Here is a 26533-nt window from a genome sequence, read left to right as displayed (position 1 = left end):
TACTGGATTAGGATAGATCAAAATATATTTAACATTAACATAATCCCAAATTTCATGGAGGCACACAGTTTATTTTACCCAGATTTCTTAGTACTTCCATTAGCTCTCCAATGAGTTTTAAAATACATGTTTTTTTTATATCAGAGTACGTATGCTAGAGAACTAAAGAGCAAACTAAATCTCAATTTTGCCTGTGGTTTGAACAAGTTTGATCATCACTATCAAAAATTTCCCATAATTATCCTAAATGTATTAAATCATAGAAATATATTGTGCAGTACACTATATACAGCAAAAATGCACAAAAATAGAGTACATAGAAAAGCATTAATCCATAAAAATAATGAAGTTTTCAGCTACAGCATTGTTAAATTAAAAGGTTTAGTTACTGTATTAGGACACATGTACATCAGTGTAACTAAAGTTAAACTAATACATCCAGCTATTTTGATTTCCAAAGGGATTAACCATCTCTAGCTTTACTTCCCTGCCAGCAATGTTCCTACAAGATGATGATTCATATTTTTCAGATATTAGTAAGTAGACCATACAATTAACCTCTTGGCTTTGCAACTTGCATTCTATAACACAAAGAAGATAGTAACTCCATCTATATAGTGCAATATGGTGCCATGGAAGGCTACCGGCAACAACCGAGCCATACAAGGAGTGCACTCTGCCTGACCTGACCAGGGTATTCCTGTCAGCTTTGCATGCACCAATACCTTTTAGGTACAGGCCTTGCACCTGGACAGTTAGGTTTCAGACTTTTCTAAGTTGTGTCGGTAAATTTCCAAGTGTAAACCAAGGCTAACAATGAAAACAAAATACTGGCTTAAAGCAAGCAATACTGGAAAGCAGCAGATCCCAGAGTGTGAAAAATCTTAAGATTGACTTTTTTTGTACAGACTGGTATCCTACAATGCTTCCAGTACTTCCAGAGAAGTACATTGTTATAGAAACATAATAGAAGACTGTATATATTGGAGAAGATCTCAGTACAGAACAGAAACTTTGATTTTTCCAATAGGGTCATTAGTTAAGAGTTCAGTAATACCAAAGTTACTCATTCACAGTTACAGAGCAACTACAAAAGCCAAACATTTTACTATTTAACTCTAGTTTTTGTATTGCACTCTTGTAATAATGCTTTGTAGTTACACATCAAGCAATGCGATCAACATGTGTCATAGCACTGAATGTAGAGGTGATTTAGATCCCCAGGGAAAGAGGGGCAAGACTACAAAGTGGTGCAGGTGAGCTCCTTTCATGTGATTTAAGCACAGGTACATACCAATATGCCACACTGGTATTAAAGGGACTCCTTAAGAATTTACCATTAGTAAGGGCCTTCTCTTCCTTTCCCTCCCACCAAATCCTTTCATCTCCATCTAGGGAAAAGTCATGCCAGCAGCCTCATACTTTGGGAGATGATTTTAGTGATAGCAGTACAATTTTATGTGTGCAAAGATAAATATATATGTCACAAGGCACAAACAAAGCATAACAGAATGTGGGCAAACATCAAACCTGCTGAGACTATTCCACAGCCCATAACCAGCTCTCAAGAACACTGTCTCCTTCACCAATGAGAACTATCATGCTGTGGGCCTGAGCCATCACCAGCCACAGGAACAAAGACTAAGGCCTTCAGTCTAAATATTCTGTGGAAACCTGAATTATACAACAAAGCACAGCCAGGACTTCTGACAAGACAAATGGAAGCATTCCGGAGTTTTGAGCCCAGGCACTGCTGTCATCTCTATCACTTTTCCTCTGCAGAGAAGTGTAACAAAGGCTGAGTTGTATCTATACTGATGGGATGGAAACTTAGATTGGGTTGGTAGGAGGCATTCCTGACATTCCTGCTACGTGAAAAATCTGTCCTTTACTGTGCTAGGAACGCTTCCAAGCTTTGGAGTGGACTAACCTGACCTATGAATGTATAATACCAAACAAAAACAACCCTCACACTTTTTCCAAAGTGCTCTGCTTCATTTGTCAGCATAAATATCAGCCTTGCTTGGTGTTAATTTCAACTAGTGGTTTTTCATCTGTTACTGGATCTCATTCCAGACCCGGGCCACCGCTGCTGCAGCAGAATGAAGTCTGAATGCATTTGATACATAAACAACATTTAACAGCCATCCTTCACTTACATCATGCAGTTAACACCCCAGAGGAACAGTTTAGATTTTACGACTTGTTTCCAAACCCTCAGTTCAGAGTTTTTATATGCAGCACTTTGCTAGGAAGTACATACAGCAATACTGGCTACGTACTGTTGCCTTATTGCTTACAAACTCTATACGTTAGTCCACATATATAAATTGCGTTTTCATCTGTGTATAATTTAGTTCCTATGAACATTAGTCATTGAGTTTTAATTAGCCCTAAAAGAACATTATTAAAGCCTACAGGATGACATTGTGAAGACATACCTCATAAGATGACTGACATGCCAACTGCAAGTTGCCTTTGAGTCAGTAAGAATACTCTTTGCACAACAGAGAATAGGCTGACACTGCTCTGTGAGCCATTATGCTTGTAAGCACCAAAGCCAGAAAGCCTGACCCCATCATGCAAATCTGCCAGTGTTTTTCCTCTTGACTCTATAGTCCTTAACAAGGGTCTTAAGAGATACTGTAACCAAAAAGATTATATCAAGGGATTTGCTTCATGGGAAATTATTTAAAAATCTGTAATTTTTAAATTATTTCTTTAAACACCATTTCATCCTCTTCCTAGAAAAAAGACTGAGCATTAATTGAACTTCGGGAAGGGGAACAAAAATCGTAATTGAGAAAAAAAAATTGTTGTTTATAATCCCAAATGTTCAAATTAATTCTCTGTCAGTGTTTATTCTAGTAGATGTATGCCTTCAAACTACTTTTGTCAAGGTACAGGCTATATTTACACCATGGGAAAACTGTCATTTCACAACAGAAATGTTGCCTATTCCAAATTATATAGCATAGTTCCACTTAATGTATACACATCTATTAGCTATGCACTACTTAGACACCAAATTGAACATTTTTAATGGTTCATTATAGGGCAGAAGGTAATGCTATATTTGCAGCTTAACTTTTTTTGCTTATTTGCTAAAGTAGCAATGCATAACAGAACTACTTTGGGAATGCCAGTCATAGCTGAGCAAAAACTCACAATGCTTCCAGAAGCCTGACAATCAAAGCAGTATTAATCCAAATGGAAGGAACAACCAAGTTTATTGAAAGTTAATATTATATCCAACTTAGCAATTAAAGAGATATTGAACTATTTTATCCATTTAAACTAATACCCAAATATGCATAATTTTCAAACTAGGAATAGGACAAGTGTACTGCAGTTGATTTTGCTACAGGTGAATATTGGTTCTCGCAGCATGATGGGTTTTCCTCAAAGGAGCCTTTATACATAGGCCTCAGGACAGTTTCAGAGATGCCACCAGAGAGCAGCAGTATCCCATGAGAAAAACAAACAAAAAAAAAAGGCAGGGAAGCTGTGCTGTGTGACTTGTCTCTACATTTAAAAAAAAAACCAAACCAACAAACACAACAAACCACATTACATTAAATCTTCAGCAAAGGACACTGCATGAAGACAGCAGCAGCAGAACTAGAGAATGAAGACTGTCACTAACTGCAGAGGTAAATCCCAGAGCTCAAACACAGATTGTTCTAATCCCAGTGAAGATGATTACATTTTTCTATTTCTTTCCATTACATCTTAAATTAAAATATTAAATTACAAAACTCAAATGCCTCAAGCAGAGGTTCCTAAATCTATGGAAAAGCAAACAAGCCATTTCTATGAAGTTCAGGGTTGTTTACCTATACAGCACTTGGACATTACAGTGATGCGAAATGCAGAAATTCTAGCACGGATCTACAATCTTAAAATAGAAACAAGAAAAACTCAAGAAAACCAAGCCCCTTGATTTTCAATCATAGTATAATAACTTTGCCCATCATCTTAGACTCATCATATGTAGGTAAACATAGTTTTCAACACAGAAAATTAAGTACTAATAAACATCATTAAGAGCCACTCACTTAGAAGTGACTACCTTCTATCTGCTACAACTAGGAAAAGGAAAGGGTACAGCTTCATTACGTCTTCAACTTCAGACTGCCCAGTATAGGTTCATACTCCCCATTTATTAAGTTACATATTATTTCTATTAAAGGTCTTTTCTGACAAATTACATAAATTGCCCTAAACACAAACCAAGCCCAAATTTACTGCTTTATTTTTTTCCCCTTTGCCAGAGACCTAGGATGGCAAGTGACACTTTCAACTCTTGTTGTGGTACATTTGTGTTTTACCACTCCAACCAATTCAATTGGCATTCCAAACAAAACAGCTGGAAAACTACTTAAGAGTTGCTGTCAACTAGCACAGAAATTGAGTGCTTAGCCTCATATAATGCCAGTGGCACTCCACACACTTAGTGTTTATATATTTCATTCTTAGTGAAATAAATTGAAGAGTGATTTTTCCAGACTGTACTGGCACTGATTATTCTAAAAGCTTTTACAAATTTTAGAAGACTCCTAGATGCTGTATCTTGTATCTGATCCCTACAGTCTGATGCTTACAAACAACAATACTTAACAGTACAAACTGCATAAATTAAAAAAAGTATTAAGTTCAGCAGCTAAAGAATTGTATATTAAATAGCTATACTTTTATATATCACATTTTTTTCCATAGGACCAACAAATGATTTCATTTAATGTATGAACAACTATTTATGCATACAGTTTATATTTACAACCTATGTTTTCAAAGGCTGTTCAGATGCAAACAAAAAGGCAGGCACAGATTTGCTCCTACCCCTAGATTATGCAGGTCAAGTGCAGCACAAGGCAGGGTTCTGAAAACAAGACTGGGCTTTAGCTTTTGAACTTGTTATGAGATATACAAAAATCACAGAAGTTCTGGCTTGTCCTTGTCTACAACTTGTGGGGGAGGAGGGAAAAGAGGGATAATGTTTAGTTTATTAAATGTAAAGCACAGAGACCAATAGAAAATACATTGTGTGTGTTTCTGTAGACAGAAAAGGTAAAACATCTTTATTTTAGAAAGTCATATTTGTACTTCAAAGGAAAAGTTAATTGATCTGTAGCATTAAAATTAGTTCTATACTTATGACACATCTATAGGATAGTAATTTATTACTATGAATTATCATAGCTTGCTATGAAGGAGATTTTATCAATGCATTTGGAAAAAGAACCAACCTGTTTCGGACTGCATTTCGGTGGCTCTTTCTTCCACTTCAGTAGGGACTGATTCTGTTGACTCTGTTACTGCAAAAAGTCAAGCAAGAAACTTTTTTATTGCCTCACAATTTCTGCACCAACGAAAGTTCTAGATTAAATGTTAAATTGTGATCCTACAGACTGGTGAGTTCTTCAAGAAATGCACCTTCTCTTAAGCAACCAGTGCTCGTTGTCACATTTCCCAGATATTTTAAATCTCAACTCTTAGGTATTTTTGAACCAGAGACTTGAATTTTTGATCAAACAGAAGAATTACAGAAGAACAATACAAAACTTTCTCTAAAATTCTTCACAGTCCATTTCCTATTAAACCCTCTCTGATCCAGAGAAGCTAATCTTTTCTCCCCACCCCAGGCTGTCCATCTGACTAAAACACAATTGCTACAGTTAACCTAACTATAATTAATTTGGTATTTTCTGCTTTTTTCTGATCTGCATGCCCTAAAACCTGCCTGCTTTCTCACACTTGTGGGAAAATAATGGAAGATTGGCAAGAGGCATTCTAAACACGCTCAAGTGACTTACAGCTGTGGTGTAGAAAAACACGTGTATCATACTAATTGTTGTTTACCCTTGTGTGTTTGACAAGTAGAACATCGGTTTTCAGGTAAACACAGGCCTGTGATAGACTTAGAGGCACCCTATCAGACATGCTTGAGATTCCTGCCCTGCTGCGGGAAAGATCAAAGCACCGTGGTAAACTATGCCTACGTGAATCCCTGATATACAGGTGAAAACAGCAGGTTCAGTGATCCTCCAGCATAGACTGAGCTCCGCGGTGCGTGTGTCCCCGCTTGCGTGCCTCTGTCTGGGTGCTGCTTTGGGGATCCCCTGGTTGGCAAGGTAATGAAAATAAATTTACTCTTTGCATTTCATCTGTGGTTTTGTGGTTGCTCCTGCGTCCTGTCCTGTGCTGGCTCACGCGTTTGGCCTAGCTGGCAGGATCCAGGAACAAGTGTGCCATGGCTGGCAAAAAAGTCACGGACTGGGGAGGCCACTATGGTGGCTCCCCATATTCTAGGATGACCCAGTTCTGAGCACTGGACCCCCGTGGCCGCTTTCCTGGCTACATTGGCTCCGCCAGAAGCATGGCTTGAAATAGATGATGGGGCAGTGGTTACCCCCCAGACAACTGAAATGGCTACGCACGGATTGCCATGGAAAACGGCATCAGATTCTTCTCTCAAGTTAGTGGGGAGATTGGGATGGTTATTAGTTACCAGTCTTAGAGCTCTTGACCGTGACGTCGCTGCATTATGGAGTAAAATGAGAGAATTGGAAAAGGAAGTCAGGACTTTACAAGATGCAAAGGCGATCGTGCAAGAAGTAATTACTACTCAAGCAGAGCACTGCCATGGGTTGCAAGGTATCGTAGAACAGTTGATAGCACGTATTGCTAATAAACAGCAGGGGGGAGTGAGTGAGCAGCTTGCAGTGCTTAGCTGCCAGATGGGGTTAAACCATGACAGTCCTTTTTGGTGCCCAATGTGGGGCATGAAGGGTTCAAGACAACCACAGATTTGATTGGAATGTGCTAGATCGAGTTTACAGTTGTTATTGCTGTTTAGCTATTAATCAGCAGACTTCTGTGCTTGCCATGGGGCTTGCTTGCCTTACTGTATGTTAGACTATAGCGCTTAGCGGCTGCTTTTTGCTTTCGCTGCTTGCTGTACTGCTTATCATCTCAGTCTGATGTGCCTGGGAACATTCTGATAACAGCAATGGCTCATGCATTGATTACGGGATTCAATCCAGACAAGGTAGCAGTAGCAAGAAGTATCAAAATGCAGCTTTTGAGAGGAGCACCTGCCTCACTCAAACCCTTGATTATACCAGCAGTCACAAATGCTACTGGTAGTGTAGGCACCCTAGCAAATACCTTGAGGGAAATTGGGGCTGTAACTTCGGGACCATCTGTGCAGGTGGTGAATAAAGGAAAGCCAGCAAAACCAAGAGGAGTTACGTCACGGGTGACAAGGAAACAAATGTGGAATGATCTTGTACAAGCTGGTGTCCCACAGTCAGAAATAAATGGGATTACAACACCAGAAATGTTTTGCTGATGGCAAGTCAGCAGCTATGCAAAAAAGCCGGCTGCCCCTGGCCCCAGCCCTGCCTCCCACCTCAAGCCAAGGCACTACCTGGCAAATGCCAAAACAGAAACGAAGGTTTGGCAGGTCCCCCAAAATTGCCACCACTGTAGCCTCTTACCACAAGGGGGACTGACACCCCTGTGTTCCTTTAATAGTAAAGTGGTGGTCTGGGGGGGATTTTACATGTGTTAGCTCTGGTTGATACTGGAGCTGAGGTTACTGTATTACATAGTAATATTAATAATAAAGAAGCCACATCACAATCTGTGGACTGGGGGGAAATCTGACCCCTGCCCTCTGAGCTAAGGTTACTGTAACAATAGGAAATGCCACTCCATTTACAATGGTGTTAATTGCCCCAGTTAAAGAATATATCTTGAGTATTGATGTGTTGGCAGGACAAACAGTTGAAACTTTAAATGGTCGCTTCTGCTTCAGGACTTTGCAAGCGGGATTTGCTATTCGATCTATAACCATCTTGTGTAGATTCCCGAAGTGGGATCCTGTTGTGCCACCTGTGCCTGCCAAGGTGGTAACTGTAGAACAATATGGTATTCCAGCAGGGGGAGGAAGAAATTACTCAAACCATTCAGGCACTTCAACAAGTGGGAATCATTAAGGAAACCATGACTGCTTTTAATAATCCTATTTGGCCTGTCCAAAAACCAGATGGTACTTGGAGAATGGCTGTAGATTATAGAGAATTAAATAAAAGTCCTCCCCCAACACTTGCAGTTACAGTACCAGACATGGCTACTCTTATAGAAAAAAAGTCAGCAAAAATTTACAACCCTGGAAGGTGGTGATAGATCTTGCTAATGCTTTCTTTTCAATAGCCATTACATATTTATAAAGCATATGCATGTAATTGTACTATTTGTACACAGCTACATTTAAAGGCATTATATAGGCCATAGGGAAAGATAAAACAGGGTCAATGGGCCTTGAATACCTGGCAGGTCGATTAAATGGGGCCCCTGTCAAGGTGGTGGCCATACGTACTCAATGCTGTGGATACAGTGTCAGGACAATTTTTTGCTAAACCCACCACACACACTAATCAACATCGCACAACAGATGCATGAGAATAACTAATTCATCAATACAGACCTCCTCACCAAAACCAAAGTGACCAAGGAACACACTTCAGTCGACATAATGTCCAAGATTGGGCTCAAGGGCTAGGGATAGATTGGATATACCACATTGCCTACCATCCCCATGCTAATGGCTTGATTGAAAGAATGAATAGAATGTTGAAGGAACAATTTAAAAAGCTAACCAGTACTAAAACTTTGCAACATTGGAGTTCACATCTTACTAAAGCAGGTTTTTTTGTTAAATAGCTGGAATATTCACAATCAAGCACCCTATGATCATATTACACCACCTCCAGTACAAAACACGGTGAGGACCGAAATTCTTCCAGATGGTATCTCTCCCAAAATATTAACTACAGGGGAAATGGAATTGTTTACTCCGATGGATTGTGTGGCAGGACCACGACCTATTAGCCTAGATGTGAAGATTCATATAACAAACCCTGAGAATGTCATATAGTTGTGTACCCCAACTTCCGCTCTTATTTTACATCCTCTATTGATATCAGATTCTCGAGTTCTTGTATTTCAGGTATCTTCAACAATACCTGCATCTTATCTAGAAGAGATAGCATTGGAACAGTGTTATTGGTGTCGTGAACCCAACATTGAATTCAAGTTCAATCTGGAAAAGCGCAAGCCATAGCTCTTCAATCTGTGTAGGCAATTACCCCATATCAGGTTATCAAACCCAGAGTGATATTAGCTGAAGGACCTGGAACATGACATATGTATTACTGGAAGGAGATGATACTCCTGTTTTCCTCCCTTATCACAGGTTGGCTCATTGTGCTTTGTAGCCTTGTACTACAAGCACATGCCCTCGATACCTGTTCACGAGATCAATGTGTAAATATTTGGATTTCGTTAGCCTCTGCTGTAACTAACTCATCTGCCTTTTGTATTGAGGGAGAATTAACAGCTGCAGGTCTTCAGACAACGTGTTTCATTGGCATGCCAACCCCCATAGCTGTTTAACAAAATTATACTATGCTAAAGTGCTTTTGATATTAATGTTCCTCATTGCTATTTTTTCCAAGTAGGTAACGGCTGTATGCCAAGGAACATTACAAAACTGATTAGCGGTGGACTATCTCCTTTTTCAACACCATAAACGCTGCTCCAATTTTGAAGGCATGTGTTGCTTCAACGTAACTGATGAATCAGCCAGTGTAGAGGATGACATTCAACATCTCCAAAAACTTAATGCATCAAGTGATACAATCTACCGGTGGTACCTTGCTGGCTGAGTAGTTTCATTCCCTGACAGGATGAGCGGGACACTTGATTCAAAGCATTATTGTAGAGATATGTTTATTCCTTTTTCTATATGTGTTTATTACATGCCTCTGGAATTACCCTGCCATACACCCTGCAAGCCCAAAGGGACATCTCCAGCCTTGCCAGCCCCAGCAGAAGTGCTCCCTTGAGCGAGGGGGTGGAATGTGGGAAATAACGGAAGAATGGCGAGGAGGATTCTAAACACGCTCAAGTGACTTACAGCTGTGGTGTAGAAAAACACGTGTATCATACTAATTGTTGTTTACCCTTGTGTGTTTGACAAGTAGAACATCGGTTTTCAGGTAAACACAGGCCTGTGATAGACTTAGAGGCACCCTATCAGACATGCTTGAGATTCCTGCCCTGCTGCGGGAAAGATCAAAGCACCGTGGTAAACTATGCCTACGTGAATCCCTGATATACAGGTGAAAACAGCAGGTTCAGTGATCCCCCAGCATAGACTGAGCTCCGCGGTGCCTGTGTCCCCGCTTGCATGCCTCTGCCCGGGTGCTGCTTTGGGGATCCCCTGGTTGGCAAGGTAATGAAAATAAATTTACTCTTTGCATTTCATCTGTGGTTTTGTGGTTGTTCCTGCATCCTGCCTGTGCCGGCTCACACACACTACATGAGCCAATCTCATCATGTAGTATTACTGCTCCTTAAAATCTGAAGATGTTTGGCACTCATATTTTTACTTAAAGTTCTTATCTCATAAGGTGGTATTTCTTTAATGTTTAGCCAAGTTGCCATACTTTGTTACCTCCCAATTAAACAGCATAAAAAGATTACCAGTCTCACTGCTGCTTTCACTTTGATCTTCTGGTGCTCTAGAGGGTGGTGAGGGTGCTTTGCGCTTCATCCTCCGTAGAGAGCTGTTCACGGAAGCGGCATCACTGAGCGGCAGAGAACCCTTCCGTACTAATTCCAGAGGGGCCTAAGAAGGGAGACAGGGGAAGAAGAAGATTATTAGCAATCAAAGAAAACCAGCAAAATAGCTCTAGTAATTATTCTCCAAAAGTATTTATAATATACATTTGGGAAAGAGAGAATATATACCTATTACCAAACATACTATATTTCTCCTCTTAATTCCTCCAGGGAGTAGTTTTCCAAAAAAAAAAAAAAAAAAATTTCTAGAGTAATTGAATATATTCACAGAGGTACAAGATACAGCAGTAAAAGAAAATCAGTTGTTACATACAGTATAAAAGAGAATTTGAATTCTTTTATGCCCAAAGGCTATTCTACAACCCTCAAATAATTCTTTTAGAAAAAGTAGCTAAAAATCGTTGTGGAAAGAAGCTTCAACTACGCCGCACTGCAATGACATGACACAACGTTTCCTCCTCCATTCCTTCAACAGCAGTCCTAATTGGGCTGTATACATAATTATTAGGATTTTTTTTCCCTACTTGAAATACTTGAACTTTTATAGAAATTTTTTGAATGCCAGCTTTCAAAACTTATCTTGGAAAGTACAACTGTCTTATAATACTTACTGGAGTTAAATTGTAATAAGTTGTAAAACAATAATTATAATACCTACTGATGTTGAAGTGTAATAATGTCCTCATCATTGTAGCAAAAGACAAAAAAAATTTCACTTCACAAAAAATCAAAACCATTTAAAAAATGGACAAAAGCTACCTGCTGAAGACTTCATAGTTTTATGATATAGCAGTCCAATTGCATTTTAAATTGTTTTAAAAATACATTCTGTGTCTCAAAAAGACAGTGGTTGTAAATTTGCCTGCCATTCTTAACTGCAGTTTGCCTTATGCTGAAGAAACTTGGCATTTCTACATCTATTAGAATGGTAACGTTCAGGATCCCAGCAATAAAGGAGTCTGTTTTGGTACTAGACACAGCTGCCTATTTCTGTAGTAATTTTGATCCAAATCACTTGTCTAGTCGACAATATAATAAAATCCAGCAGTGAGATTCATTTCTTGCTAGACGGATCCACACAGCAACTGGATGTGGGGTCATCTTCAGAGAACTTCTCCATGCTTCAGTTAACCAGCCCACTTCACAAAGCAGAATATCGAGGAACAGAGATGGCATAAATACACCTACAAATTTTTGTTTCACTGACAATCCTTTCAAAAACATCACTGACAACAGAATTGTTGACTGTGTCAATATCCATGGAATAAGATGCTTATCACTTAGAAAGCTACCACTGAACAAATACACATCCTACAGTAAGGGGGATATTAAAGACCAAAAGCTAGAGTATTTGGTTGTACACAATCAAAACTATAAAGAAAATTACTCACAAGAGAAGTGATACTGGCACAAGACATCTGGGAAGCAGTGTTTAGCAGCTCCTGTTAGATCTCAATAGAATACCTGAATGAATGAACTGGGATGGTGAAAACCATCCTCTGAGCTACCCTGGGCATACTCAGTCATCTGTTTTGTCCCACCTCGATGTCAGGTATGACAGATCCCTTAGATACTTTACTGCACTGTAAGGAGCAACACTGTCCAAAATGTTCGCACAATTCTTCTACCACTTTAATGCCAAAGCAAGCAACTCAAACCTTTTACAGCAAAGCAGGACTTGGGGTTTTAAGGAGAAAAAACAAAGCACAAGGTGAGATGTTCTTTTAAGAACAGCAGAGGATATGGACATAGCACTCCACTCCTAATTAAAAATACTTGCATGCTTGAATAGTTTTTAAACAAGTCAGTTTCTAGATTAAAACGTCACACAACAAAAATCACTTTACACTTTCATAGTTTCTTATTCACAGTTCCCAAATAGCTCTACACACACACACACACAAAAAAAAGAATTAATAGTATTCAGCATCTACATTTATTCAGGAGAGGATGTCAAATATAATATCTCCTCAAATTAGACTTTTTTTATTGTTTAATCATTTTTCTCCTTGGTGTTGGGCAGTTCTATTTTTCTCCTCTCCAGGCTGCAGCCCCTCCACTCTGCACAAAGACACTGTTTCTCTGTTCAAAGGTCTGCATCCTCGTCTCCTTCGCACAGGCTCCCTCAGCTGACTGGGCTGGCAGAGTTCTGTGCATACTCACTGAACTAAACAGATGTCACCAGAGTTCCCTCCTGCACAGAAAGAGTACGCGTGTAGGGGGGAAATAATGTTCTCAGCGTAAGAGCACAAATGCTACTAGAAGATTTTTATAAGCCTTTCTACTGCCCTTTGCATCCAAAGAAACAAACGATTTGCAAAGAGAGATTTCGAGAAAGTACTAAATGTTCCAGTTAAGGTTCAAGTGTTGAACAGATTTTCTCAGGAATTATTCAACATATGAATATTAAGAGCTTTCAAATCCTAACAAAGGCTGTAATGTGAAAATAGTACTTTAAACAGATGGAAAAAAATTAAAATAATGTTATTAAGATGTATCTGACAAAGTTTTGGAATATACATCTGGGTGTTCATGTGTCATACCAACTGCCAATGATAACCAGTGCTTTATCAGTTACACTTAAATTAAAATTCATGTTAGAATCACTGAAGTAATTAACCATGCTTGTGCAGAAACACCAGTGAACTCTATCATAACTTCCAAAACCATATGCAAGAGTTCCACTTTTCACACTGTACACCCTCCTCATCCTGGAACAAGCAAGAGTGGATATAAAGGTTTTTAGCCTCAAATGTGTACAGACAAATTTGGCACCAAATCCCACGCCACCCCAAGCAGACACTTGTAGAGGCCAGCGCTTCCCGAATTCCAGGCTCTGTAAGCAGTGACAGACATGGTGCCTGGCCCTTCCTATCATTTCAAAAAACAACGGAAAGTAATTTTGCCACTGGAATGGAAGTGTGGGGGGGAAGTATTTGGGAAAGAATGTAGTGGTGGAGCATTTCAGTGTGCTGGAAAGCATACCTCGCACCAGGGTCACATTTTCACACCACCAGTACCTACCTCTTTTGCTCCATAGGTAACTAGGTTTAACAGAAGATATACAGGCAACTGGGATATCACAGCACATTGCTAGCCGTATTGCTAGTATTTCTTTCTTCCCTTTGTACAAGTATGCAGGCAAATGTATGTCCAAGGAGTAACAGGAAAAAAAAAAAAAGTATTTGCTCTTACAAGGATTAATGCACTCAATTTCTATCACATGACTTAAGCTTCCCCAAATACTTAAACTTAGCCAAAGTACTACAGAGAAAGTAATATACCTCTGACCTATTGGAAAGAAAGGACATACAGGATATATTTGGAGAAACTCAGCTGGTGTTATTCTGTCCGAACTCTCGGTACTACTATTCTCTCCTATGATTTATCTACACACTTGCTGGTACAGAAGTAAATACAATTAAGGGGACAAGGTTATGCATTTGGTATACTGAGAAGTGGATGCATGAAATGTTCATCACCAATTCTGAATCATATCAGAATCATATCAAATGATCTTCATGCAAACTTCAGTAAGAGCAAACAGCTAGTCCTGAGCACTCTCTTCTCCCAGGTAACCCTGGCTCTATTCAGGACCTCCCTGATGTTCATAGTGCTCACTAGGTCATTGCCCAACCTCTCCTCTAAAGGGCTGACCATCAAGTCTCAGGCAACTGAGCCTCTGGTGTAATTTCTTAAGCATGGAACTCATCCCTCCCAGAAATTTTAAGTAAGCTGTTCTGTGACAGTGGCTAATAAATCTTTTCAGAAATACTTTATGATAGTTTAGTTGCTTCCCACCCTTACCCCATTCTCCCATCTTTTACTTCCCTTACTCTTCTAAGGGGTAGACTGGAGATTTAAATTTCTTTACGAGTTAGGGTTGTGTAAATAACAGCAAGCTATATTTCTACAGTTGAGAAGTTCTATCCATCATTTAAAACTGTAAATGTTTTGACTAAAAAAATCTCCACTTAATTGTTCCTACCCAAGCATAGTTTACGTACGCTCCTTTACAATAACTGAAAACAGTGTAAGGATACAAACATTCATAGGATAAAATGAAGATATCACAGTCTAGTTTTATAAATAAAGCATTAGGAAGAAAATCAGCAATGGCGTTTTGGACATAATCAAATGCTTTTCTTTTAAAAGAAGTTTTCTTTTAAAGAAGTGTTATTACTAGAAAATTGCATCCACTTTTATGAAAACTGTGAAGATACACGTACTGCATTACACAACAGCACTTTGCAAAACCCCTTGAGAGTCCTCTCTACTTGCAAGTTTAAATAAACTAGTTCTAAACATACTTCTGGCAAGAGGCATCTTGCCCAAAATTAGAACTGACAAGTGAGGGATTTCAGTATTAGAGACTAATGTGCTCATTTCCAATCTGATTTAACATAGAAATTTGCTGGACAAATATTAACTATTTAAACTTACTAGTCATCTTCTGAGTCTCATATAGAATGAGCAAATCATGCTACATAATAACGTGTAAAAGTTATCCTTACATCCATTGTACTAATTTCTCCCCTAAAAATAGGAACTTATCTCCAAAAACTAATGCTTTAATCACTCTGAAATTGAGACAGAAAAAATTCCAACCCTCAAAACAGAATTTAACTGCTCATATAAAGAGAAAGCAGTTTCTTTTTTAAGGGAAGAGGAGTGGAGAAGCTGTAGGAGGTAAACATTAAAACCCTTTTTCATACTGTGAGAAACTGGACTACAATACACTGTGAATTTGAAGAAAGACAACAGTGAGAGCTCTGTTCCCTTAAAGTTGGCTCATTTCACTGTTGTCTGATGTTACTACTTTGGCATGTTTCTATCAACACCAGGCAAACAGTTTATCCAGGCAAAACTGACATTTCACTTTGTCTTCCTTGTGGATGTTACAAAAGAGATTTGTCCATAATAAGGCACATGCAGAAGGTCACCCTGGTCCATAGAAGAAATAAAGTATGTATCCAGTCCGCCAAATAAACTGAAGTGCAGGCTTCAGAACTTAGGCATTCTTAAAAGCAACATGCTTTGCAAGGAAATGCTTCTTGTAAGGCAAAAGCAGATAAAAAGTAACACTTAAGAAAAAAATAAAGTATACCCTAAGTTCTGTAAATTAACTTAATGGGACACTGCAATAACAGCAAAACTCCCAGACATATTAAATAGCCCAGTAAACACACCAATCAGCCTGGTGAGCAACCCAAAAACCACTTTAAATCCTACCAGCAGGACACACATTTTCAACAGTGGGGAATAAGAGAGACCAAATTCTTATACTGTTCACAATAAAATAACAGTGGTCTAGTGTGACCATTGTACTTGCCTCATTACTGAGAACTGACTTGGATTAAACAACTATAAATTGATCACTTTGGGTTGAGAAAACATTAATGCACATGATACAGATGAAAAAATGCTATTCAACCATCAAAACTGACTTTATTCTACAATGCTTTTACGTTTAATTTCAAATTCCATATTTAGGATGTCAATCCTTGGAATAAAGACTGATTCTTACTATGTATTTAAATAGTGCCCAATTTAATTTGTAAAGTTGCAAAGCCTGTAAATGACATTTTTATTTAAATAACATTATTTTACAGTGTCCCTTGCCTAACACCTTATGTTTTTAAGGGAACTTTCCTTTATTTTACAGTTAAGTGAGATCGGAATTCTCAATAGCTAGAGATACCTTTTATTTTATTTTAGAGACTTCAGTGGAAGCTCTGAGAAACAAGCTTCCAAATCTTCCCCTTGCCAGCATTACTTAAGCAGTGCTTGACCTCACAGCAAAAACAAGTATTTGTTGGTTTCTGTTAGTGATGAAGCCCTATTATATTTTTTTCTGTTCTCCTAATTATGTGCATACAGTTTTGAAAAATCAAGAGTCTGATTCACCCATGTGAAATAGAAAAGTAAGTTGGAAGGGACCTTTGGAGATCATTTGGTCCAACCTTCTGTTGAACACAAGGTCTTGGATTAGGTTATTGCAGGAGTCTGTCAAGGTACGTCTTGAATATTTCTGGTGAGGGAGCTTCTACCACTTTTCCTGAGTGACCTATTCCAATGTTCAGCTGTTCTCATGGCGATGAGTTTTCTTCTTGTATCTGAATGGAATTTCCTCTGAAGCAACTAGTGCCCATTGGTCCTCATCCTGTCACCATGCATCCTTGTGAAGAATATACCTCTACTTTCCCTGTTAACACCTTCTAGGTATCAGAAGAATGTGATTAGATCCCATCTGAGCCTTCCTTTTGCTAGAACATTTACGTTCTCCAACCTTTAAACATCCTGGTGGCCTTCCACTGGACTCTTGCCTTGTTTTTAATCTCTATCTTGAACTGCAGGAACCAAATCTGGACATAATAGTACAGGTGTGGCCTAAAAAGTATTAAGTACACCAGATGCGAGGTGGATCACATAGCCAGACCCCAGTCTGTACTGGTGCTTGGGATTACTCCATTCCAGATAGAGAACTTCACACGCATCTTTTTTTTAAACCTCATGCAGTTCCAGCCTGTCATTGTCTCCCTGAATGGTGGCTCTTCTGGTGGACCTGCCTCTCTGCCCAGTTTGGTGTCAACTTCAAGTTTGTTGAGGGTGCATTCAATTCCATCATCTAGGTTGTTTATAAAGATGTTTAACAGTACTGACCATACTACCAACTCCTCAGGAACTCCACCTGACAACCAGTCTGACTTTGAGCCATTAACCACCACCACCGGAGCTGTTTAGCCAGTTTTTGTCCTATCTTGTGGTTCATCTGTCTAGTCCATACCTTACTTCTTCAACGAAAAAATGTTGTGGTAGACTGTGACAAACACCTTGCTAAAATAAAGGTAGATGACCTCATCCTTCATCCTTGGACTTCTGCTTGCTGCTAACTTACAAAAGCCTTTCTTGTTATTCTTGACATCTCCTGCCGCTTCGAGCTCCAGGCTTGCCTTTGCATTCCTAACTGCATCTCTGCACGTCCAAGAAGTATCTCTGTATTTCTTTTTGGGAATTGCTCTGTCCCCTTCCCATCCCTCACATGCTTATTTTTGCACTTGAGCTCTCTCAGTAGCACATTTAAATGAGACTGTCTATTTTTATGCCTACTCCTTTTCCCACTTAGGGGAATGGACCACTCTTGTGCTGCCGGAAGGCTGTCTCTGGAAATATCTCAGCACTCTTCCAAGAAGCAGCTTTATCTTCCAAGGAAGTCTCTCATAGGATCCCTCTTAAGAGTTCCCTGATCAAGTTGAGCAATATGTACTATGCAGTCCAAATTCATTCATTAGATGATATTTATTGGAAAGTAGATACTAAAAAGACAAAATATTTTACATGAATTAATAAAATTCAAAGCAAAGAGCAAATATTTGCCCACATTTAAGTCCCAAGCTCTGTATTATCTGATAAATCACTGTGCAATCAAATCAGAATAAAACAGAAGTCATCTTAAAACACACATGCCAAAGGCTTCTAAGTTCTAAGGGAGCTGCACAAAGTAGTACAAAATAGAAAATACACACAAAAATATAACTTAATCTAGACTTCTGTCCTTTCTTTGTGAGCTGTTCAACTTCAGTCAAATCACTTTAGATGAATAAGAAATGTCAGCACAAAATAATAAATCTAAGCAATTTTGTTGAGTGACAGATCCTAGCCCAGCAGTCATACATTACGGTTAGACATAACAGGATATTAATCATTTAAAGCATGTTGACATTAATAAATTATTTTCAAAAAACTTGAATTCAATTAAAAGACAAACAAGAGGAGGTAAAAAAAGATCATGATTTTTTTCTCCCCCAAGGTTCCTTTTATTAAAATACAGAAAGAAACCTTTGTCGTCTTCAAATGATAAAGCTTTTCAGCAGGACACAATACACAAATTCAGAACTTCTGTTAAACAGTGCTCTCTTGTGGTTCTGTGCATCAATGAAAGAGTAAATCACTCCATAAAGATAAAGGAAGTCACAGTTTGAAATTTCTTGTCTCTGGGTCTAACAAAAAATTAATCCCTCAGACTTGTATTTCATTTAGTTCTGCATTTTATTTTTCTAGCATGCCAATAACCTCATTTATTAAAGACTACCTTCAGATACTGCATTCAAAGCAAAGTATGAAATAAAAAAAAAAAATATAATTTTAGCCTTGATCTTTAGTTAGAATTCACAGTTGACAATTTGTGCAATATCAGGATAATACTTAATGCATCAATTCTCCCAAATTCTACTGGCAGAATTTCTGCATTGCATGGGATATATAGGTTACTTAAAAATGTAGCCTACATGTCTAGGCTTCAATTAAATACATCCCTATTTGATTAAAATAAAAATGTTACTTTAACTTGCTGGGAGCACAAGAACGTTAAGACTACTCCCCAAGATTTCCACCTTTTTCTAGTAACGTAATGTAAAGAACAAACTACTCGTTATCACATGTAACTAAAACATAAGAAATGACTGGAAATGTCAAAACATCAATTACTAGAAATGACAAAGTGAGACAATGTTCTCACATTTAAATATATAAACTATTCATCCAAAAGAACAAAAAGGTGCTCACAATACCAACTTATATAAGAAGTTAGCTTTACCTTTTCAAAATACAGCAGCTACTTTGGATATGGGATATGAAGTTTAAAAGGAACACATCTTTCAATTTCTGTAGTTATTTTCAAACTAAAATTTTTAAAAGCAAGTACTACACTTTTATTTCCCATTTGTTTCAAGCCTCAGCAGATATTAACAGGTTTATCAGGATTATTATGTCTAAACGTCTTAAGAGAAGTGAAGCAAATGTAACTAACCTGTTCATTCCTATCAAGGCTGTTAGATTTCACAATATCAGATGCCGGTCTGACCTGGGCTTGTGCAAGTTCCTGGGGAGCACTCTGAGAATTTGGCATAGGCGGTAAAGGAGCTCTCCGTTTCTTCGGCATTTCAGATGGCAGAGTGTTTGAATCATACTGCTTGCTAACAGTGTTAGATCTCGTGATAAATGTTGGCCTTGGCTTGCTCATCAGTGGAGTTGCTGGGGCACTGGCAGCCTTGGGGTGCAGGGGGAAGAAAAAAAATCCAAGTTACTTATACTTTCTGGAAAACAATCAACAGTATTGATTGCTCAATACGAATGTTTCTAGAAGTTTTGCTTATACAAAGTTACACCTTACTTGTTCTTTTTTCTTCTTGCTTCGTTGAAAAAAGCTGAAAAATCCTTTGTTTTCTTTCTCCTTCAGAACATCTAAGTTTTCAGATTGGTAGGAGTCTAAAATAGAAAATAATAGTTCTAGATGTTATTTATTGGACAGATTATTTCTCCTGCATTCTTACAATTTCACTGTCTGTCATAAGCCTCCTGGAAGGATATACAAAACACAAGTCACCTATAATAGTTTTTCTAAACACTGCAAAGTGAACAGGTTTCCTACCATCTGTGTTCTTCCTGTCTTTCTCAGAACTCGGAATAGATGAGTTTCAGCTGCTACTAATGCCCCTAGCACCTAATCCAGCCCATCCGACTTGTCCTATGTTACGGTTCATATCACAATGGCTGTAAAAGGGAAAAAGAACATCAACCTCTCCAGCTCTCAGTTCCTAACAGTTTAAATTCATGGCAAAGTGTGAGGTGGGACAGGTCAGGCACAAGCCTGCCCATGGTGTGACTACGGAGAAAGATCACCGAAACACCTGAGAGGTGCTGTGCACGTAACTGCATGGCAGTCATAGTAAAGATAGTCAAGTCCATTCTGGTATCTTGCAGAATTTATCCTCCTTACACTGTCTTATTCGTGCAGATGATTTGTAAATCTAAAGGTTGTCTCTTTTTAATTTTTACTAGATTTAACCTTCTTAAAGAAATCCTATTGAATGCAAATGCAATGTGTAACAGAAATCATCAGCAAGGCCACTATGGGCTCTTGGTACAACTATCAATATGAACATGACTGTAAATGTAATCAATCGATCTAGGGTAAAACTATACAGAAATACTTCATATATAGCTGCGTATATCCACTTCTGTATTATCTTTTAAAATATGCATTTATGATAGGATAGAGATAATTACTCATGTCACAGTTAAGCAGATGTTACAATAGGAGTGGATGGTAATGTCATATAAGTGCTACAGTTTCACCACCTGTTTCAGTAAATCGTACCTTGCAAAGACGGTAAATTTAAATCAACTGGTGATGTGGCTACAGAAAGACAAAAAGACAGACAGAAAATGTGAATCTGAATCAAGGATGCGGTTATAAGTTACAAACACAGAAAGCCAGGCTGAATCTTCAACATTAGGAAAAAGTAACTGGGTACTTTTCCAAAGTAAAAGGATGTGTATCGTTACTACCTAATGCTATAAGCCATTTAAGAACTTGAGCCTGAAGACATGCAACACAGACTGGAATCTTGTAAATAAGGAGAGACACTCCACTTATATTTCTGAAGGAAAAAGGAAAATAGGTACATAGAATAGTCTGCTCGCTAAGTTTTGGATTGTCAGGCAGTCCAAACTTGGAAAATAAAGAGGATTGTAAAATTAAAATATCATCTGAATAAAATAAAATCTGAATTTAAATTCTATTAAGTAAAAGGTACACCTCGCCATTTACTTTCATGAATAAAGCTGAAAATTCAGAGCTTTGAAGCTGTCTGCAAAACTGAAATGCTGAACTACTTTGTCTTGAGGGAGCTGAAGTATACCTACATTTCCTAGCCGGACACTGCCACGTACAAAGCATATATGCCCTCACATTCTCTCCTAAGGATTTTTGGCTATTGACTCAAATGAAGCACACGTCATACTGTGCAGAAGGCAGCTCTGCCAGTCTGTAGATGAAAACAGTAGCCAGACGACAAACAAGACAATGCACTAGGGGCATATGTAGTCCAAGTAACATGTTTAGGCAAGTTAAAATATGTTGTTTTCCAGTGGGGAAAAGAAAGACACTTCGTTTTTGTTTTCTTCATGGGAAAAGGACATATTTTCCAAATCTGTCATTCTCCTGTTCAAGATAACTGGCCTTTGGGAAGTAATTGAGAGAACTTTTGAAACTGTAACCACCAAATGATAAGGTTACTGTATTTAGGTAGAAGGGGGGAAAGGACACAAACAAACAAAAAAACCCCAAAACAACAAAACCCCCCAAGTTTTAGAGCAGAAGGAAAGAAAAACAAGCAAATAGAACAGTGGTCAAGACCAAGAGTGAGCCCATATTACTGCATTCTATATTGAGGTAGAATTTCCTGTGAGAAATGTCTGAAAGAGAACAAATCACACTGTATAGAATTTTTAATCACAGTACAATAAACTCTTCATGAAAAAGACAAGCTTACAGCTAAAGGTGAAACCAGACATAGGAAATATATACAAATATAAGGAAGTTAGTTCATAGTGCCCCTGTTGGACCACAATTAAAAAGAGAATTATTATTCCTTCACAATCTATAAAATTAGCAAACAGCACTTAGAAATATACATAAACACCATCAGAACATTCTAACACTTTTTAAATTTTAAATAAATTTTAAACAAAACTAAATTTCTCTAATGTTTTTGTTCTTTTCAGCTCCTCTTGATTCTATGTCTTTTTTATGAGCTAAGGGAAAGTTGGTCTTTTTGGGGAAAGGCTGGGGGAATAAGGAAGGGGTTGCTTTTAAGTGATGGTTTGTACTTAGCCACCTTTGCTGGTACCTAACACTTTCTTAGAGAATGAAGCCTTTATATAGCACTTCTCAAACATAAGTACAGGTAAACTTGTCCCAGTTTCAATTTTGTGGAAGACTAATGACATATATACTAAATGGCTAGAAATTAATTTCTTCGTAAGTAAAAAAAACCTCAACAAACCTCAACATTATTGAAATACTAAGTAATTATCTTTTCTATAACTGCAATTTACAAAAGTTATCTTACCTCGACTGATATCCATGGCATATAATTCTCTTAGTCCAAGGTCATTAAGAGATTTTGTCACATCAAGGGGTTCTTGAGACTGGTAATTCTTCAACAGCAGAGTGTGTGAAGGATCAAACTCACATTTACTACAGATAATTGGTATGAGTTCTTGAAGGGGTGAATGTGGACTAACTCTTACTACCGTCTTCTGTGTCTTCTTGTAGTTTATCACTACCCTCACTGTTTGCTAAAGAGAAGAAAATTCCAATAAATACCAGCACAAATTCTGAAAGAACTGGCATTTTTATAACAGCCTTACAGTAATCACAGGAATTCCACTTATGGCCAACTTCACGAATGTTATAGATTCAGAAACATTACAAGAGAAACTAAGAACTATTTTGTGATTCCCTTCTACACAAGAAAAGGACACATGAAACAGTCTGCTCCTCCTTTAGCATCTGTCATTTGCCTGTCCGGCAGAGTACATGCTTGGAGTGAGATGCCCTACTAGGTTAGGTTACATTAGGTAGCTGTAGAAGTCAGCCAAAGAGCCACAAGTGCACGCGTGTGTGCACATGCGTAGAACGAAGGTAAAAGGGCAGCAGGAGAGATCCCCTGGCCCTGTGCAAGTGCTTTAGATAAATTAAAAAAACAGTATTCTTCTATACAGCAGGACAAAGGCAGAAGGAAAGATTTAGGCAACACCTAGAAGTTGCTTTAGTACTTCTAAAAGCTCCTGCCTTCTTAAGAGGAAAAAAAGCCTAGTAACAACAAAAAAGTACAGTATGTATTAAAGGAAAATGAACATACAGTCAGAAGGGCATATATATCACAGCATGACAGATGGCACAAGTTGTTGATTTTCAGTTTGTGGAAGGCTGTATTCTGCCACACTTCATCTGCAGAATTTGTCAAAAGGACAATAAGGCGTGGGATTTCAAATAATATTGTAACGTTTCCTTCTTTCGGCAGCAAAGATGTTTGCTGCAACAAACTGAGATATATTTTACCTAAGAGGAGGTTATCAAGAACATGGAGCCAAGCATTTCACAGGGGTACATGGTGAGAGGATGAGACACAACAGGAAAAGCTGAAACAAGAGGCTCAGCTACCAGCTTAACTTGTTGCATACAATAGTGATTCTAATTTCTCAATACACTTTAATTTTAGTTCTCACCTCTGGTATAACCGGAGCAGGTTTCTTCTTATCCATTTGTTTTGGCTTTACAATCACCTTTTCCACTTCAAGCATTCCCACTGGTGTGTTGGGTTTAAATTTAATCTGGCTGTTTTCTGCTGATACCAACTCTATGGTATAACTTGATGGATTTAAGTGGTACTGTGCACAGAGAAAGATCAGCAAGTCCATCATGGGCTTCCTGTAAAAGACAAATGGAACTGTCACAACAGATGAAAATTAAGCAGGCCATAACAAAACGTGCTGCTAAACATTTAACCCAAGTCATCCTTTCCCTTCCATGACTAAATAATTACTGCCAGGCACCAACTTTAAACATCTTCAACATCAAAAAGAAAAAAGGCAAGCCAAACCCCAAAAAGCACCACTAAAAAGAAAATGAAACCAGCTCACACAAAAGTATGCCAAGTGCTTGAGCAAAGGGGGAAATTTTTGCTTGTGTGAAGTGATGCTTTTCCCGAGGTCAGCAGGGACATGTGAATTAGCCACCTCATTTGACATTTAATGGGAACTGTAGCAGTGGTGATAAAAGGTATTCATTAAAAACAGCAAAAGCTGTTCCTTCCAAAGCTTGAAATTTTTATATCCATTCTGAGGTTACAAGGGACTTTATTTTCAGAAATTCTGAGCATGAGCCATTTGGAGGAAGCAGGAGAAATGAAGTTTGAGGATGTCACCTTTTAAGGAGGTCTTGCATTAGGGATCCCAAAATGAGTACAAGGTATTTAATACAGACAGAGAAAAAGAAGCTAAATGACAATATAGTAGTTGAATGCAATTTCTTGAGAAGCTCTGTGTGATGCAACAGATGTCCTTTTCACAATGAAGTATGGCAAACTGAATTTTTCGTATGTAGTCACTAACTGTATGTCCTTGTTCTCTCAATGCTCAGTGAAGAACATGCGCAACAGTGTATTAAGATAGGCTGATAATTCCCAGTTGCTACTGGAATAAATTTATTAAAGCTGTACTTTAAACAGAAGTGTCATAGAAGTTTAAATAGGCCAAAGGTAAGAAGAGTATCCTAACCTTGCATGTTACAGCCACTGAATAAGGTTATAGTACTATCAGGTCACTGGAACTGGTCATTCCTCAATAATTTTTAGAGTTGGGTAATCATCTGTAAGGAGCATTTCATTTTGACGCCCTCTGCATGTCTCAGTTACAGCTACAAACAGGGAAATCTATCATCTGCTCTGTCTCATAAGCATATTATGAAAATAATTTAAAAGTCTGTGAAGCAATCAAATGCTATGTTGAAAAGTACACTGAAGTGTCTAACAGAAAATTAATATAGGGTTTGGCGGGTATGGCTTTATCAGAAATCTTAAATTCTAGATGTAATCTCACAACAGATGCAAGTATTCTGGTAGCATAGCCAAATGTGGAAATAGATAGCTTCTACAAAAAGCCATCAAGCTAAGCAGAATTCTAGATAATATAAAGATTGTGAATAAATTTATTAAGTAGGAAGTTAAACCAGACTTTTCATGTGATGCGGTTCTTTAAAAAGAATTAAGAATGACTCAATCTTAGAAATTACTGTGAACACTGTTCCCCCCCCTTTAATTAACCCTAGAATATCATGCCTGTTTTCACTTGGTCTTAAAGAACAAGTGTTCCTTAAGCAAAGTGTCTTTTGATTTCTAGAAGCAGGGCTGGTCACCCTGGTGCACATGCTGCACTTCTAGAAGATGGAAGGAGTTTTAAAGCTGACAGATATAGCTACTGAAGACCTGTTACTTTGGGTTTTTTTCCCCAGAGAAAAAATTTCTGCCTGCTTAAATGGCAGGAGAATACTTGCCCTCAGGAGACAAAGGCAGGAGGAACAATAAAACCAAAAAACATGGAGAAATGATGCTCCAAGGTATCAAAAAGCAGCTATCAGGTGGTCTGAAGAGGTATAGAAGAATGTAAGATACTCCTGTGCCTTCATCTAGATGATATATATCACCCTGAGGGATTCCATGAGAAATGCACTAAGCACTGCAGAAGAATAACTATTCCTCCCTTTTCACATAGCTAAACCAGAGAGTTTATTTCAATTCTTCTCTCGCATATATTACAGCCTGCACCGATTAGAAGAAAGAAGAAGAAACTACTCTATTTCTCATACTTCTAACCCATAATAGAACAAGTACATCCATCTTGCCCTAATAAGAAAAGAGCTGCAAATGCAAATCTTGTCATTCCCCCATTTCACTGGGGGCAGGGCAGGGGGGAGGAGGAGGGAGCCAGAGGAGACAGCAGACACTACTTCTGTAGTCACCTTTCTGGTTATCAGCCTAGCCAATAAGTTACCCATTACTTTTTTTTTTCTGGTGCATTTTTATACACTGACTAGCTTTAAAAGCTACGCTTCCTCTGGCCTTCAGTTATTGGAGAACGGTAAGAACACCGAAGATGACCACGATGAGAATTCACAAGCAAAGATCACAGAAAGCTGTCCTGTGGAAATGCACCACGGTGACAGGGGCAAGCCCTCACGTTAACCAGAGTCACAAGAAGTGACAGAATGGTAAGTAAGGAACATAGCTGCTCACAAACAACAGAGAGGTACATGCAAATTAGTACATGAAAACAGTGATTCAGTGCGAATTTGCTTTCCATTGGTACTTCCAGAAATGCCCTGCTTGACTGGAGAATGCTAGACTTTAAGTTCCCCCTCTACTGGAGGCCAAGACACCTTCAACAACTGCTTTAGACAGACATTCCTACAGCAATACAAAAAGCAATCTTTTTTTGTAATCACATCTCCAAAACTTGTAAAACTATTTTTTGC

The 26533-nt window shown here is 38.4% G+C and overlaps 1 protein-coding gene across 8 annotated transcripts in view; it reads right to left on the bottom strand.

Annotated features, from left to right (window-relative positions):
- The window catches only part of COBLL1 (cordon-bleu WH2 repeat protein like 1), a 94979-nt gene that overhangs the window by 12535 nt on the left and 55911 nt on the right, over positions 1-26533 (bottom strand). For 4 of the 8 annotated variants that reach the window (XM_052792432.1, XM_052792434.1, XM_052792437.1 and 1 more), the window contains exons 3-9: positions 23731-23932; positions 22569-22797; positions 20813-20851; positions 19826-19920; positions 19463-19702; positions 10555-10699; positions 5246-5318 (exon numbers count right to left, since the gene is read on the bottom strand). In XM_052792432.1, the coding sequence (XP_052648392.1) occupies positions 5246-5318; positions 10555-10699; positions 19463-19702; positions 19826-19920; positions 20813-20851; positions 22569-22797; positions 23731-23932 (1023 nt within the window). The remainder of the gene's footprint in view (positions 1-5245; positions 5319-10554; positions 10700-19462; positions 19703-19825; positions 19921-20812; positions 20852-22568; positions 22798-23730; positions 23933-26533) is intronic. The other 4 variants (XM_052792429.1, XM_052792435.1, XM_052792436.1 and 1 more) reach the window with 4 other exon arrangements.

Source organism: Harpia harpyja, chromosome 7, assembly GCF_026419915.1.
Source record: "Harpia harpyja isolate bHarHar1 chromosome 7, bHarHar1 primary haplotype, whole genome shotgun sequence".
Classification (NCBI taxonomy): Eukaryota; Metazoa; Chordata; class Aves; order Accipitriformes; family Accipitridae; genus Harpia; species Harpia harpyja.
The sequence above is the reverse complement of the archived record's forward strand: the minus strand, read 5'-3'. Positions and strand labels throughout refer to the sequence as shown.